This window comes from Aythya marila (assembly GCF_965140915.1).
Source record: "Aythya marila genome assembly, chromosome: 2".
In the NCBI taxonomy this organism is placed as follows: domain Eukaryota; kingdom Metazoa; phylum Chordata; class Aves; order Anseriformes; family Anatidae; genus Aythya; species Aythya marila.
Genome location: NC_139043.1, coordinates 37,085,359 through 37,101,999, shown reverse-complemented (window position 1 = coordinate 37,101,999; position 16,641 = coordinate 37,085,359). Strand labels below are relative to the sequence as shown.

The 16,641-nt window shown below is 44.2% G+C and overlaps 1 protein-coding gene across 1 annotated transcript in view; it reads left to right on the top strand.

The window, feature by feature from the left end:
• Nucleotides 1-2,979: 2,979 nt before the first annotated feature.
• Nucleotides 2,980-16,641, top strand: part of COLQ (collagen like tail subunit of asymmetric acetylcholinesterase) — a gene marked incomplete at its 5' end in the record, with an annotated part of 38,231 nt that continues 24,569 nt past the window's right edge. Inside the window, 4 exon segments of the mRNA XM_082755062.1 lie at nucleotides 2,980-3,039; nucleotides 3,041-3,308; nucleotides 14,702-14,814; nucleotides 16,204-16,296. Coding sequence (XP_082611188.1) covers nucleotides 2,980-3,039; nucleotides 3,041-3,308; nucleotides 14,702-14,814; nucleotides 16,204-16,296 — 534 coding nt within the window.

Below are 16,641 nucleotides of genomic sequence, written 5' to 3'. Positions count from 1 at the left end.
GTACTCGGGCAAAAAGCCCACAGCTATTGTCCATTTTTATTGTCCATGTCCAAGGGACTTCATTCCTCTCCCACTGAAACCATCAGCAACCTTGCCAGCACTTTCAGCTAGTAAGGTCAATGCCTTAAAAGTAGAGCAAACATAAAGCCAGTGCCTGCATGGCCTGCCTTGCTGACCTGTAATGAGAGTACTTCTCCCTGCTGTCCTGAATGTGCTTCCACTGAAAACTAACAATGTGATGCACTACAGCTCCGTCATGATGAAGAGGTCAGTTCAAATATAAATCTGAACATCTCCTTTGAAGCTTTTGTGTGGAATATGCCGTGTTTTCCTCAGCACAGTGTGTGCCTACAGAGCTTTCCCTTGCATTGGCTGAGCGCCGTTTCAAGTCAAGCAGGCTCAGACTTTGAAGTGGTGGCAATGTTAAGTGAAGAGAGGAGAATGTTGACAAAGCAACCATGTTTAATCAGGGTTTTCCACAGGACCAAAAGTTTCTACTGAAAAATCGACTGCAAAGTGTATCGGGTTTACATGGCAAGGTTTTGGTAGTAGGGAAGCTACAGGAGTGGCTCCTGTGAGCAGAGCCCAGCAGCTGCCTCATGTCAGACCAGAGCCAGCTCCAGCCAACTCCAAAAGAGACCCACTGCTGGCCAGAGCCCAGCCATGAGCAATGCTGGTTGGGCCTCTGGGAGAGCAGATAATGGAAAGGGAAAAACTGCTGCACCACAGCAGCTGGGAGAGAGGGGTGAGAAGCAGCCCTGCAGCCCCCAAGGTCACTGCAGCAGGAGGGCAGGAGGTGCTCCAGGCAGAGAGCAGCAGTTCCCCTGCGGGCTGTGCAGGGAGAGGCCCGTGGTGGAGCAGGATGTCCCCCTGCAGCCCGTGGGTCCCACATGGAGCAGATCTCCATGCTGCAGCCCCCCCATGGGTGGAGGAGCCCCCGGTGGAGCAGGTGGATGTGGCCTGGAGGAGGCTGCGGCCCATGGAGAGCCCCCGTAGGAGCAGGCCCCGGGCCGGAGCTGCAGCCCGTGGAGAGGAGCCCACGCAGGAGCAGGGGGTCTGGGGGGAGCTGCCGCCCACCCATGGGGGACCCGTGCTGGAGCAGTTTGCTCCTGGGGGATCTTAGTTTCTCACTGCTCTAACCTGTTAGGGAATAAAATGCATTAATTTCCCTATGCTGAGTCTATTTTGCCTGTGATGATAATTGTTGAGTGATCCCCCTGTCCTTGTCTCAACCCTTGAGCCTTTTTCATTGTATTTTCTCCCCCTTTCCCTTTGAGGAGAGGCAGTGAGGGAGCGGTTGTGGTGCAGTTCAGCTGGGTAAAACCCCCACACAAAGCTAACTGTATTTCTTTGGAAACCAGAAGCAGCCCTGGCTCCTGTACCCCTTCTGGCCACCTCCAGTAAAGCACTTGCCCTTGCAAGGAAGGGGTATATTCCTTGTTCCTATCTCATTTCAAGCAGTTACAAAGATGGATGTGGTTTGTGATAGAATTCCTTGCGTTATTCTTCAAGCAAGATGTTGACTTTTTACCCAATCTTGCATTTCTGTTGTAGCCTGGAGAACCAAGAACTCAAGCTGATGACAACAGGGTGGTGGAGGTGGGGGAAAATACGTGTCCTGCTGTGTGTTCTTGGTTCTTTGCAGTATTATTGGATTCAGTCATTACTTTATCGAACAGAATGTATTTTGTACTGCAGATTTCTACCAAGTTTTCTATTGCTACAAGACTATAGGAGGATTTCAGAAGGATTTGAAATTACTCATCCATTGCTTTCGCTAAGTATTGGTCAAACGTTTTCAGAGGTGAATCTTTTGATAAAATCATGACATTTTAACTTCTGAGGATTTTTTTCCAGTGTTCATGCAGCCTTCTAAGGTGGGAATTGTCCACTGCTTATCCTGATAAACAGGCAACTGGATATTTTTCTTATACACTCAGGGCTTGTCATGATAAGCTTTGCAGGGACTACTAAAAGCCAAGACAGTTTAGCTAGAATTGTGCAGATGCATCGCTTTGCCCTTTAGTAGTGTGCAGGAGGAGTTATCACCCGAGGGAATACATCACTGTCCCTGTCAGTGAGTAATTTTTCTCAAGTGAAAACAAAAAATCAATTCTGTAATTAATCCAAAAGATTCCCCTGTTTATCTCAGGAGACAAATAAGCAGCGGGCAACGAACATCTCCATCTGGTAGGGCAGGAATAATGATGGTTTTCACACCAGTGAGTACCTCTGCTTTTAATGGAAGCAGCTGTCAGATCCCAAGTGGAAAGGGAACGTGTGAAGGACCCTTCTCATGACAGAAACTTATTGCCAGTTGGAACAAAGCACAGAAACGCCAGGCTTTTGTACAGGTAACAAAGGCTCACACTGCTTTTCAGAAAACGAGAGGTTTGTTTTCCTCCCACGGCGCTGTGCGGTGCATCGGCTGCCACCACCCCCAGAGCCGATTGCGTTTCAGTCACCTCATAATGGCACACTTATTGTTTCTTCCACCTGTTGCGCCCTGTCACTAAACTCCTTGCAGTCACACGGTGTCTGATCAACTACTAGTGATGCTTTCGTTTTCTCTTAAATGCTAAATAAGGATCTGTGGTTGTGGAGCCTCGGTAGCATCCCTCAGCCAAAGATGTACAGTGTAAGCGAATGCAAAGCACCCCCAGTTATAAACAGATGTTAGGTCACTGCTCATCTCTCTCATTAAGGCAATTAGTGACCTGTAGAAGATGATCAATCAGGGATTTTATTCATCTCGACATTGTTGTCTGGTTGCCTGCGCTGAGGGATGCTGTTTATAGTCCAGTTTCTAATCTCTCCCTTTCCTGCTCATTATTATTATCAACCCAAAGTGCCTTTTTGCTTCTGTTACCAAAACAGAATCCCCACCACCACCGTTTTAGCAGCTAACATCCACAATGGGGGCAACTGATCCAGCACAGGAGTTAAATATAACCGTGCCTAGTGTAAGGAGAAGATTTAATGGGAAATGGTTGGCATTCTTGCTTCCTAAAGGCACGGCGAGGGAGCGAGAGCAGTCGGAGCCGTACACACACACGCAGACACACAGACACACACGCATCCCGCAGCCAGCGAGGAAAGAGGAAGCGAGCAGGCAAGACAGACAGAGAGGCAGAGTAGAGAGCGAGCAAGCCCCAAAGCAGAGCTGCGCCTCCAGGCTGCAGTTGCCCAGGGCGCAGGCAGCATGTTTGCCCTCAGCCTTGTTGCCTGGGGATTTTACCTTCAGCTTGTCTCCTGCTTTGCTTTCTCTCAGACTTCGTACGTTGACAATGCCTTCTCAGTTTCCTCAGGTAAATCGCTTTAAGTCTTGTTACTTTGCCTTGTCTGGACCTCTCTGCACGCTGGTTCTTGCACTTTTCCAGTGACTGGGAGCACAGGAGGAAGGAATACTTCGCTTTGCAGATCTGGGTGAAGGAATTTTGCATTGCAGAGCTGCTCTGCCACAGGCTGGGACATTTTCATTGCTTCGTGGCTTTTCCTTTTTGCTTTATTATTTCTCTTTTTTTAAACCCCTCCCTTCCCAACCCTGCAAGAAATAAGAGACAAGAGCCTCAGCTGTGCTAAAATGCTGTTGTTTTTTTTTTTGTTCATTTGTTTTTGTTTTTTCCATTGGCTTGGTGTTGTGCTAATTCATGCCACTGGAGGATCTGGCCCAATTAGTATATTACTTGCATGTCTGCATGTTTCTTTCTATTTTGGATGAGCTTAGGTAGATTACAGCAAGGGAAAGAAAATGAATCTCAATGTATATCTGCTTCTATAAATAAAGCCCTGACCTCAATGAGTGCTGCTGGAGCCCGACTGGATGTTAGCAGAATAAACATCATCTGGCTCTGGCTATGACACTAACAAATACTCAGATGACTTACATAGCAAACAAGAGTCCGCTGCATGGAAAATCCCTGCTAGGCAAAGGCAAAACAAATTAGTTGTCAGCTGAGCCAGGGCACTGGAAATCCCACTTAATAGGTTTTAGTTTGGCCAGCAAGACTCTCCTTTACCCATGTTCTGTGCAAAGGAAGGGGAAAGTTGACAAGAACTCTGACTCCGTCTCCTCTTGGAGGAACTCTCACCATTTTATGGCAAATTACTTCTAACCAAAAGATGCTTCTAGCTAAAATCCTGGATTCCTTCAGTGTCAAAGTTGGGATGGTTCGGATGAGATTTGCAGGGTGAGGTCAGCTCTGCCTTCAGGTCCTCCCTGTGTTTCTGATATCAAAACAGTGTCCCAAAGAGTGCACATTTTAAGACTACATCAGATCAGTCTTAGACATGGAATTAAAGTCTTTTCTCTCCTTCTCATGTCTCTGGTGTGACCACAGAGCCAGATGGTTCACATTTGAGGCACTTAAGAGAGAACAGCAATCAGAAGGGTAGCCTGTGCAAGACAATGGATTCCTGGACTCGATAACAGTCAGTATGAATGATTTCAATTATGGTTTTTTCTTTTTTTTTTTTTTTTCATCTTTTGAAATGTGCCGAGCTAACACACTGTATGTCACCTGCGGTGGTTTGAAGAGCCCATTAATTTAAGAATAGTCTTATTCAAATAATAAGGTTCTGAGGTCCAAAGAGTAACACAGATACCCTTTGTGGAAAAACCCTATAACATTTAATAAAGCAGCCATTAGACTTCTGCAGTCATTTCAGATAGCTTTTAAGATAACATCTAAAGAAGCCTAATGGTTGAAGAAATACATCCTTTGGAAAACAATTTAATCAATTCTTTTGAACCTCTGGGGACTAATATATGTTTTTCTGCTAAGTTTTTTGGGATGCTAAAAAGCATTTCTATTTGTTATCATTTCTGTTCAGTTGGGTGTCCTTTTTCCATGAGGTTGATATTAGTTATTGCTGAGGTACAGAAATATCAAAACTTATTTTTTTCTATGTTCCTAAGTGCCTCGCAATAGTATGTAAGTTGCTAGACCTCAAAATTGTTTCGAAGAGGTTTACATTGCCTTGAATCTAGTAGATTCCTGCCAGACCAACCCTAAGTTCACTTTTCCATTACTTACACGGCCAGACCTAAGCAGTGATTTTCTCCTGTGTAGCACACTTGTGTGTCTAGAGAAGACAAATTGCTATCATCTTTAACAAATAATGGTTCAGGAAATAATCCCTTCTTCCTCTATGGAATAATTTTCCACCCAAATGCTATGTCGTACAACAGCAGTCTATGCCTTCAGGCCTTGATGCTGGCTGTGGCCAGGCTCTGCTCTTTGCAGCAGACCAGCTCCCATGGCGCAGCCCCCAGGTCTGCCAGGGGCAGAGGCTGCAGTTGGCCCCAGCCCCGTCCTCCCCTGTCCCCACCAGCTGTTTTGGCTGTGGGTTTAAGGCTCTATCGTGAACGTGTTGCAAATTTCTACTTGCTAATATGTGTCAGAATAACATCTAGTGGATAATCCAATTGTCATTCCACAGCCACAGGGATGGATTATGAGCCATATTTTGGTGAACTGTTACATACCTGAGTGCCAATTATTGCTTGCTAATCGGGGCAAGGAATTCTCTGTTTGGTATGAAAAATCACGCAACGAAAAAGAAAGCTCCTTTAGTGCTTTGAATGCATCAGCAGTTGACACAACGCCTCCTAAGGAAAAAGCCAAGTTCTCTGTTTTCCAGTAGAAATCTCACAGTGTGTTCAGGAGGTGAATTAACTCCATTTAAATTCTGTTATTTTAATGGTTTCTCAGATGTTCTGTGACTGTCAGCTGAGTTAATTGTTTGCATCTGGCACCAGGATGTAATTTCACATTTAAAGAATGGATTTCGGCACTGCACTTGCAAACTCTGAAAGTAATCACATTAAATAGCAGCTATGTTCTTCAGTGACCACTTGTCTTTCCTGCAATTGGAGGAATACCTATGGCTGGTTTTCAGATATGCCAGAAAACCTCTGCACTAAAAGTACTTTTATTTCTATTCTCACACATCTTTCTATAGCAATAGGTTCAAGATAAAAATGTTCACAGGTCATAAGATTGTAACTATAAAGCAGAGGTAAACAACTAGTGTGTGTGGGGGAAGTGTTTGTAGAATAAATGAGGGAATAATAATAATCTGGATTATTTTCTGTTTTGCTGCCAACTCCGCATTATAGTCCCATCAGCCTAAAGCAACAGCGCATCACTTTTCCTGGAAGTGTTCTGAATGTCATGTCTGTGTTTCTTCTGGTGCTGAAGCATCATTTCTGGAGGAAATGCTTTGGGATTAGTGTTACAACATGCTCAAGCACGTGGCTGCAGCTCCACATGGCAGCAGAGCCCCCCCAGGGGCTCTGGGTAACTCAACTCTCCTTGAGGCAGGGGTGTTCCTTCCAGGGTAACCTGTCGTATCCCTTCCCTAAGACACTGTGTTTACAACGTCCTTCGTTATCGTTTTTCAGAGCTCTGCTCTGCTGGGGTTCCTGCCCTGTGCACTTGACCAGGACATCTGAGTGCCTCCACTGTCACAATCACGTAACGAAAGCTAGGTGTGAATTTTATGCTCCCTTTCAGCAGGGCTAAGCGGACCTTGTAAGAACCGGGCTGAAGGAAGCCATCATCCAAATTCAGGTGGCAGAAAGTCTCCCTTTCCCTCTCCTACTCATCCAAGTTGAAGTTTACTGGGGCTTTACAGGGAGAGGGGAAAGAACTTCAGAAACCACCAGGAGCTGGAGAAGAGCAGGATCTTGATGCTTCTTCTGACCCGAACTTCCTTTTATGCATCGCACAAATGTATCACTTGATCGATTTTTCTCCTGTGATCAATATTCGTACACAGCCCTGTGAAATGAGTATGGCTGATTAATTTAAAGGACTGAAATGGGGCTGCAACAGCTGAGTTACTGGCAGTAGTCCTCTTGCTTTCTCTGCCTTTTGCCTGTTACACTGGCTTTCCCAAAAAAAGGGAGCTCCCCATTTCACTGGGCACAGCGTCTCTGAATCTGCATTACTGAATGAATAGATATGCAAATTGCCAAAAGAAATTAATTGACTATAATGTAAATTAAAGGAAGGGGTTCAGTTGTATGCTGGTTAGGGTGAGTATCATGAACTTTCATTTACTCAAGGAAATGCAGGTGACTAGGTCAAAGGACCAAGTGTTCCCCTCTGTGTTCCTCTGCTCTCCCTGGATGTAATATGAAGATCGGTTCCCTTAGGTTCAAGTGGTGAGCTGGTGGGCATCCTGAAATACAGAACCTGGGCTCCTGAAGTACAGCAGTATGGGACAAGCCAATGGCCAGTTCTGATTTTTTTTTAATTTTTATTTTTTTATTTTCCTGGGACAGGCTTTGTGTTATAAGTAAGGCAGGTGTCTAGCTTCAGGCTGTGGAAGCTCCTCTGGAGATGCCACCCAAGCCTTGTTTGCGGTGAACAAGTTCTCCTGCCACCAGGGATGGAGACTGGTGCAGGAGCTGGCACAGCGTTGGACAGGCTGCTGATTTCTCCTGTGATCAGACTGGGTGGTGGAGGCTTAAATTTTAGCACAGCCAAGCAAGCTGCTTCAAAATCAGGTGGTTTTAGTGAGAGGAGCTCCACAGACAGGCAACCCGAAGTGCTGTGAAACAAGCTTATTCCCCATGTGCTCAGAGAAAGGTAGTACTTGCAGGCCTCTGCTCCCATTGCAGGCAGTTTATTTCAATATTAGCAAACCCCTGCAGTGGGAACAGTCTGTGACTTTGCATTTTAGCCTCCCTGTCTTTCAAAGCCCATTTTGTATCAGACACAGAGGCTGCCCGTGGCCGGGCTGTTGTTGGCAGGGCAGCACCAGCAGCGCAATAGCAGCAGCTAGAGCTGCTGAAGGGAAACTGTCAGCCCTAGTTACGTTTACAGAGAAATACCATCTGTGTTTGTCCAGGAGGAAGTCTGTGGTCAGGATAGGCCGTGCACCCCTGCAGGCTTTAACTCTTGGTGTTAGGATAGCGGGTGGCTGCCAAATGAGACAGCCTGGGAACCTTAGGTGGGGGGGACACTTGCACAAAGAAAGGAAATTTATGAGGTAATGGTTAAAATGGGAGGGGTGTTGAATGTGTTATGGATTCAGGATCAAAAGCAATTTTTGGCATGGGAGGTTTTACTGACTTATTCTGTGTTGCTGCTTCATAGGTAAAAGGAAAATGGGAAAAGCCCTTCCATTGCAGGGGGAACTCTTTGGGGGTGATCAGAAATAGGAGAGAGAGAAAAACACCACAGTAATTCACAGAAACCAGCCTAAGTGTTGTGTTTCTTCCCCTCTCATCTCCAAGAAATCATCTCTTTACTGGAAAGCACATCAGGGGAATGCTCTTTGTATGCAGGAAAATGTAATGGTGAAAGGGGATTTGGGATGAGAAGATGGACATAGGAGGAATGCAGAAGAGGACTGATAGATTGGGGGAAAAGAGAAAAGCAACTGATAGCCATTTTTGCCAGTGTGTCTGCATAAATGGATGCACCTGGGCAGGCACACAAGGGGCAACCTTATCGCTCTCTATAGGTACCTCAAGGGAGGCTGTAGCGAGGTGGGGGTTGGTTTGTTCTCCCACGTGCCTGGTGACAGGACGAGGGGGAATGGGCTTAAGTTGAGCCAGGGGAGTTTTAGGTTAGATGTTAGGAGGAACTTCTTTACTGAAAGGGTTGTGAGGCATTGGAACAGGCTGCCCAGGGAAGTGGTGGAGTCCCCATCCCTGGAAGTCTTCAAAGGACGTTTAGATGTAGAGCTTAGGGATATGGTTTAGTGGGAACTGCTAGCGTTAGGTCAGAGGTTGGACTCGATGATCTTGAGGTCTCTTCCAACCTAGAAATTCTGTGATTCTGTGATTCTGTGAAGTGAAGGGAGATGCTCTGCCTGAAGAAGGCAGGGCTGCAGTTTCAGTTTTCTTCTGCCCAGGAAGAAGTGTCAATGGACTAAAAGCTTCTAAAACCTGCAAAGTTATGGCTGTGTACAATACCAAGTCAATACAGAGCTATTTCTTTGTGAAAGGGCAGAGAGTAAAGTCAGCTGGGCTGTGAGTTGCCACAAGGGAGTCACACGGAATTAATTTAGTCCCTGGTATCAAAGTCTCTAGCAGGAATTTGAAGGCTTTTCTCTGGTGCCTTTCTGAGCACACAGCAACACCCACGTTCTCAGATGGGTTGTCTGGGGCTGACTGAGCACGTGGTGGGCCAACATCAAAGTCAAGGACACTTCTGAGCCATGCCAGCCCTGACAGATTGCGATCTTGCAGTTGGAGAGGGATGGCTTTGGTGTCTCTGCTCTGGTGCTATTCATCTCACAGATAAAGTGGGAGAAGAATGGGCAGCAGTGACCTGCATGCAGGAGTCTGTTGGGGCTGACAGAGTGGCTATCTTGCATTAAGTTTTAGAGTTTTATGCTCTTCTGGGGGTGGCAGTAAGTTCTTGGGCTTTAATACTCAGTGTACTCATAGCATCATTCTGGTGTGACAAGAAAGGGAGTGTTATAATCCAGTTTATAAAATGACTGGGATGAGGTATTGTGATTTACAAGACTGAAACTCTCATTCACATTTTGCAATCGACTCATCCATGGCTTTGGAGCTGATGTTTAACTTCTCTGTGCCTCAGCTCCTCATGACTGGAAGGGGAACACACACTGCTGTCAGCATCACTGAGCAGAGTCTTGAGCCCTGGACCTCTGCAAATGGAAGCCAACAGAAGCAAAGCTGCACAGAATAGCCTTGCAGTGGTTACTGGGATTTATAAACCACAGGTTTGTTTTAGAAACCCATTTTATAACCCACTGAAGTGTTCCGCTGTGCAGGTTTTATTGGGACTTTTATGTTCTTATGACACTGGAGCACAGAGCCAAACCAAGCAAATATTCCTCTCTCCTTCAGCGCTAATCTCAGAAGTTCCCTTCTGTAATCCTCTGGGAGAGTAGCAAATAACCTTTAGGCACACGCATTGCCCTCACACAAGTGCATATGCACACATGAAATGTCTGAAATATGTGCCTAGGGGGAATAAAATGCCTTTTCTGAGGAAATCTTGCATGCACTTTTGCCTTCCTGAGCCTTGTATCTCCTGGCATGGGCCTGCTCCAGCAGGGCTGCAAGGGGCTCCACTAGGGCCGGCTGCAGGAGGACACGAGACGAGGGGATGAGCTGGGAGAAGCTGGGGGCCATGAGCACAATATCTGTGCTGTTGGCAAGGTTTCTTGAACACCAGCTCATTTTAAACACCTTTATTTATTTACTTACTAGGACAGCTTCTGACTGCGCCAGCTGGTGAAGTGCGCATAACTTCTGCCTCAACCAGTAGCCACTTCAGGGATTAGAAACAGGATTTCTGGCACAGAGTATTTTCATATTTCTATCAGTTATTCTTGGCTGGAAATAAGCTTGAAAAGTTTTGGCTGGCGTTTTTCATTTTCCACAAAAAGGATGGGGAAATGTCTTCATGCTGTGGCTCCCATGGGATCTGGATGGGTCACTGCTTTCCCCAGCATGGGCACTGGTGCATAAGCTGTAGGGGTTGCTGTATTTCCTGGCTGTATTTACATCACCAGGTACATAGGAGATGGTATATTCAGGTCATAAGGCTTAAGCTGATAAAGACACAGAGACATGCAGCCTGTTCATGAACCTGACGGTCTGATCCAGCTCCAGGTGTGAGCTGTACCCCAGCTCTACCTGCCCACCCTCACCCATTCCTCCTGGTGCTGCCCTTTCCCCTGGGACTTTGTCACCTTTGACAAGCTCTTAAACTTTCCTAATTTGTAAGGGAAGATGTGCCTTAGCCACCTTGTGATAGACACACAGGATAACACCTGATGGCCACTGCTCATGGCGAGCTGCTGTCCTTGCCAGGAGGGCAAGAGGAGCCTGAATGAATGACAACAAAGCAGATGAAAGTCTCAGTTTCAGCCGGACGAGCCCACATTCATTAACTAGCCCATCTGCCCAGCTTGTTTATTATTAATTCTGACGGCCGTCCAAGTGGGAGAAGCACCTGTGATGGGGTGTCAGCGATCAGAGGTCTCCATCTAGCAGGCCCTGCCAGTCAGAAACTGGGCAGGCCACCAGCGCTGCTGTCGGGGAGACACAGCTTTGGAAAGCAGCTCAGCGTCCAGTCAGGGCTTGCTGGGTGAGTGTGGTTGCAAATAGGAAGGGAAACACATGTTGCACATCTTTTTCATGTCAGGCCCTTTTCTCCTGCCAGTGCCATCGATCCAGCTAGCCTACACATTTGTGATTTTAGGGCAGAAGTCATTTTAACAGCTTGCATACAGTTTTTGCAGTGAAATCCTGCAAATCTAACCTGGACCCAGGGCAGCACTTCCCTCTGGTACCTCCACTGCAGCCAGGAGGGGTCACGGTGCTGAAAGTCAGCCCTAGGATCAGCCCTAGGATGGCTTGGAGACCTCGTCCAAGCTCTGCTCCAGGGCACTTTGCCTGGGTGAAGGCTTCTCTCTGGCTCTGCATTGGAGCATCTCAGATCTCAGTTTTTGGCTTCCAGATAACACCAGAAGCAAGCAGTCTGCAAGAACAAGATGAAACAGGGCAAAGCCTATCTAAAATATGTTATTTCTTCAAGCAACTCTTTTATTCACAGATTGATATAATCACTTTCATTAATATAATTTGGACCATAAAAATAATTTGAGTTTGAAAATAGTAAACATTTACTATTTTAAAGCTGACTATCTTAATTTTTATGCTCTCTGAAAACAACTGCCACTTAGACAAGTCCTGTATGGAGTTTTTCATTTTGCCTTCCTTCTCTTACTGAATACTTTCTTTGATATGGAAGATGTTGAAAGAGCAGTTTCCACACAAGAAGTGTAAGTGAGCTCACTTATGTAGGTAGAGTCTTCACAGAAGACTCTTTTCACAGAAAACCATGAAAGTCCTATTCTTGGGCTGAGACTTTTTCCACTGTTGGGGACTAGAGTATTATGAAGCTGTGTTTAGCAATCAAAGCTAATGTGGAGACTAATGATATATATTGCATTTGCTGACAGCCTGTAAGCCTACCAAGGTAATATTTTTGTGTTGCAAAACAGGCCAGCACTGAACTGGCTTTGCATCCTGGACTTATCACAGTTACAAAATAGATACCAATGAAATGCAGTGTTTATTGGAAGATATTATAATATTATAATATTCATACCTCTGGTCTGTGACTCTCATTTTGTGCTCCCTCTTCTGTTGTATCCACCCATCATACCTGAGTGTGGAGGATCCTTGGGTCTGGGATCAGTCATTTCTTAAATATTTGCTTTACGAATACACCTGCCAGAGCATGGTCATGATTAATGATGGAGCCCCTGAAATACGAAAAACCTACATCATATAACTGCTATCTAGTCCATATATTATAATAATAGTAATTGCATGCTTTCTGAATTGTTTTTGCATGTCGTATCAGTACATGCTATCACTGTTTATACCAGCAAACCTAAACTGATCTTCAACCTAACTTGTGGTATAGTAAAATTAGAATAAGACTATAAAGACTGAAACCAATGGCTATTTTGCTCCCAACTTTGTTTAGTATATTGGTTTTCACAATAGAAACTCTTCCAAAGAATTTCAGACTGTGCTTCCATAAAAGGAAAATGTCAGTACTTTATAACCCAGGACTTCACTTTGCTCATGAGAGCATGATGAGTATACTATGATTTTATGATTCTGTGATCTGTATTTAATGTTATTTTTGCCAAATATTTAAATAACAATTATTTTATTTTATTTTATTTTATTTTATTTTATTTTATTTTATTTTATTTTATTTTACTTTATTTTATTTAAGTAGCAGAACAACTGCAGTAATGCAAAACTTTTTCTGCAGTGTCTGTTAGTGACTGAATTCAGGGCAAGCCAATAGAGAGTTTAACTCTACATGTTTCTGTATGTTATCATGTGTGTGAACTAGAGATAGGAGAACTCAAACCTTTGCTGCTTTTTAACGGGCACTGTCATTGTCAGTATATGTTTGTAGCTTTAAATAATATATATATACATACAATCTCTATTTTTTTTTTAATTTTAAATCTTTTGACTTATTCTAAATTGAAGTTTTCTTTTGAATTCCAACTTAATGAGAAAAGTTCAGATAGAGTCTTTACTATGGAACCCTTTCAGACTTCAACAGACTTACCTCTCAACTGTATCATCTCAACTAATATTTTGGTAGAGAAAAACATCTGCATAACATATAAACTACTTCTGAATTCTACTGTCAGTAGAAATCTTTGGCTTTTTTTTTTTTTTTTTTTTTTGGTTGGAGAAAGGAAAGAAATGCCACTTTATTAAAAAATATTCAAGCTCAGGAAGGTAACTGAAATGACATTTGTGAAATGCATTTCCCTGAACCCTGTGCCTAGATTGTCTTTTCAGACAAGGTGTGATGTAACCTGGCATCCGTGGAAGCGACTGCAGACAGTTTCTGTTTTCAGGTAGCTAGACACCAGAAGTGATTCCCTGACTTAGCCAATAAGTCTGATATTGACACAAAACGAGATAGTGAAACACATGCTGAGCTGTTCCCTTGCCACAAGTTAAAGCCACTTCAGTGCTTTAACAACCACACTCATCTGGTCAGCTATTTCAGTGCATGAGGACTGGGCAAAATGCTGTTCCCATGAATGTGGGGTGGTGGAATGGGATGTAATAGAGTTTCTGAGACATTTGAAAAATTAGAAGTATCTCTGTCCCTTAGAGAAATGTGTGTTACATTGAGATATGATTAAAAACCAGCCTGCAACTGATTTGCACACAAATCTAGCAATTTTGCCAGGTTTGTCTTCCTAGAAACTTAATTTGGAGATTTTCTATTAATACCAGATACTTTACCATAGGCTCTTCTTCCTACTGTATCTGGCTCCCTGCCACCCTTCACTTCACAGACACCCATCCCTGGCTGCCAGTAGCCAGAGGAAGAAACCAACAGAGAGAAATAAGTAAGTCCTGCACTTGGCAAAACCTTTGCAGAAGGCCCTCATCCTGATTACAGAGAGATTTCCTGGGGGGTAAATAGATTCAGAAAAGATGAGACAGTATAAATGCATCCTCTTCACATCATTTCTCTGTGGCTCTTTGGTCACAGCTGCTTATTTTGTCGATGGAAGTTTTCCTCTCAGAGAAGGGTAAATATATTGCTAAAAACAACTGATAGCCTGCCTTGCTCAACACTTGGTGGCAAAGCTGTCAGCTACAGTTGGGTTGCAGAGTCTTGATTCGTAGTGATGATGCACAAGTCAGAAATAAGGTAACGTGATTTCAGGCCCATGGGAAATATCATCAGATGTGCAGTGGAACAACTGCCCGCACTGTTATTAGAAAAGAGCCTGAAGTATTTTGGTCCATGGGAAAGGCTAGTGGGCAGCAGCATGCAGTGCTCCTTGGTCACATGTGGGCTGTGATGGTAACCAGAAGATGTCATTTCTAATATGCTTTTGGAACATGGCAGAAAGAGAGATAAATATATATTTCAATCTTTTTCCTAACATTGGGTATCGTATATTTTCCAAAATCAGCCTGTGTCATAGCCATATTTAGAGCTTAAAACTCTGCATAGCCTGCAGCACAACAAGACCTTATAAACTTGAGGGACCACGTGGTTTCTTAAGTTCCTGCTTGGATCCAGAGCTACAATGGACACAGAGTGTACAAAAGTCCTTTGGAATGGAAACTCACCTTATTCTGTAAGATATATTTGTGGTGTTCAAGACAATGGATGATGTTTGTATTGAACAGATCTCCCTTGTTTGGAACAGAAGAAACAGCTTCACCACAGACCGTGCTGTCTCCTCGGCCCTCCTCCACCGCCCCTGTTTCCACCACCGTACTTCAGGCACAGCTGGAGCACTGTAAGTGTAGCCCAGGAGCCTTTCTCTTCTATTTACTTGACTTTTGATGTGTGACAAAGACTGAAGCATCCTCTCTGAGCACTGCTTCACGGTGTCACTCAGCAAACCCATCTGTCTATGTTGGTAGGGCTCTGCTACTTTCCTAGAGCAAGGCAATCCTGAACTAAGGGAAATATCAATGCAATAAACCAAGGAAGGTCAAAATGGCAATTTCTCATCCTACACAATGATTTCAAAGTATACGCTATATGTGTCCTATTTTGTATCATGTTTGCCTTAGTCAGTGACATGAAGGTCCTAAAATACTCCCAAGGAATCTATTCCCACCATTTCATTTTGCAGAAAGATGGATTTGAGTTGCTGGTATGGACTTTTCACTCTCAGGCCCTTGCACGTACCTGCTCTAGATGATATGTATCCATAAACGTATGTTAACATATACAGCATACAGTGGGTATATGACATAGCAGTTTGCCCACTTGCACTTGTTGCCAAGATCTGTTACCTCCAATACGCTTTCTGTCCAAATATAAAGAATTTTTCCACCTACTTCGTAATGCCCATTTCTTAATTCTACTACTCATTTACCATATGCAAATACTGCAATTAGTAGAAGCATTATGTAAACAGTGATTAGAAAGATATCTGACAAGAAATAAACCAAGAAAAAATACAGCATAAGATCCCCCACTGTCTTCAGAGAGATCAGATTTGAGCTCAGGGAATTATTCCTCCCAAACCAAAATCTAGTTGCCTCCACCTTTCCCATCTCCTCCTCCTCCTCTTCCTTTTCACTTGGAAGATGAAGAGCAGCTTTGCTAACCCAGTGTTTCTGCTGCACTGTTCATATTTCCAGGGGTGATTTATTTTGATTTCTTTTGTCACGAGATATAGACCAGCCAGTTTACTCATGCAAGCTTAATTATGAAGTCAAAAGATTAGGGAAACTATAAGGGAATCCACTCTGATCAGTAGTGAATGAATGCTTCCTGGTTGGTATCTACTGGAGCGAAGTTCACGCTGCCTATACCCATGCAGAGTGCAGTCGGTATTATTAGAGCAAAGATGCTATTTTTGGAGAGGAGCTGCTACTTGTAAAGCGTGATGGGGAGAGCAGGGTCAAGTCTAAAAATAGCCCTGAGTCCCACACTGGCTTGGAGGGGATGAGATAGCCTGGCTGCAGCATGCCTGGGAAAGGAGGAGGAAATGTGGGGCAGGACACTATGCCGAAGTGATAATGTTGAAGCATCCATGAAGATAACCTTGTGACAAACCATAGGCTTCTCCCTCAGGCAGTAATTAAGTGCCATTTGGACTGTAGTGGCTGCTTATTTGTGCTTTTCTCCATGTTCTCTATGAGTGTTCATTCATATATTTTACCTTACGTAGAAGCTGCTTACTCTGGACATGAAGGACTTGTGCCAGGAGCTCCAGATAACAATGCCTGACTTGCATTGCCCCACAGGGCCTCCTGGCCCCCAGGTGAGTGATGCATTTGTGACCAAACCACAGCAGTCTTTCGCTTGCTCCAAGGTCCTTACAAAGCTGTTACACATTTTCTGTAAATGCCTTTTATGCCTTAATAAGCATATCAAACTCTGGCTTAATTTCATTTTGGTATGACTATGCATAAATCATGTAGGCTTTCTACCCCGTGTTCTCATTCCTGCCTTGCAAATTTCACATTCACCCTTCATTGTCATGTAGTTTTACAGTGGGTGGCACCCACGAAAAATCCCAGACTTGCCATCACTTCCTTCAGAGGCACTTTGTTGGTTTATTTCTTTGCTTTATTCTCTTGTTATGTGAGGAGAAAGAGCTGTTATG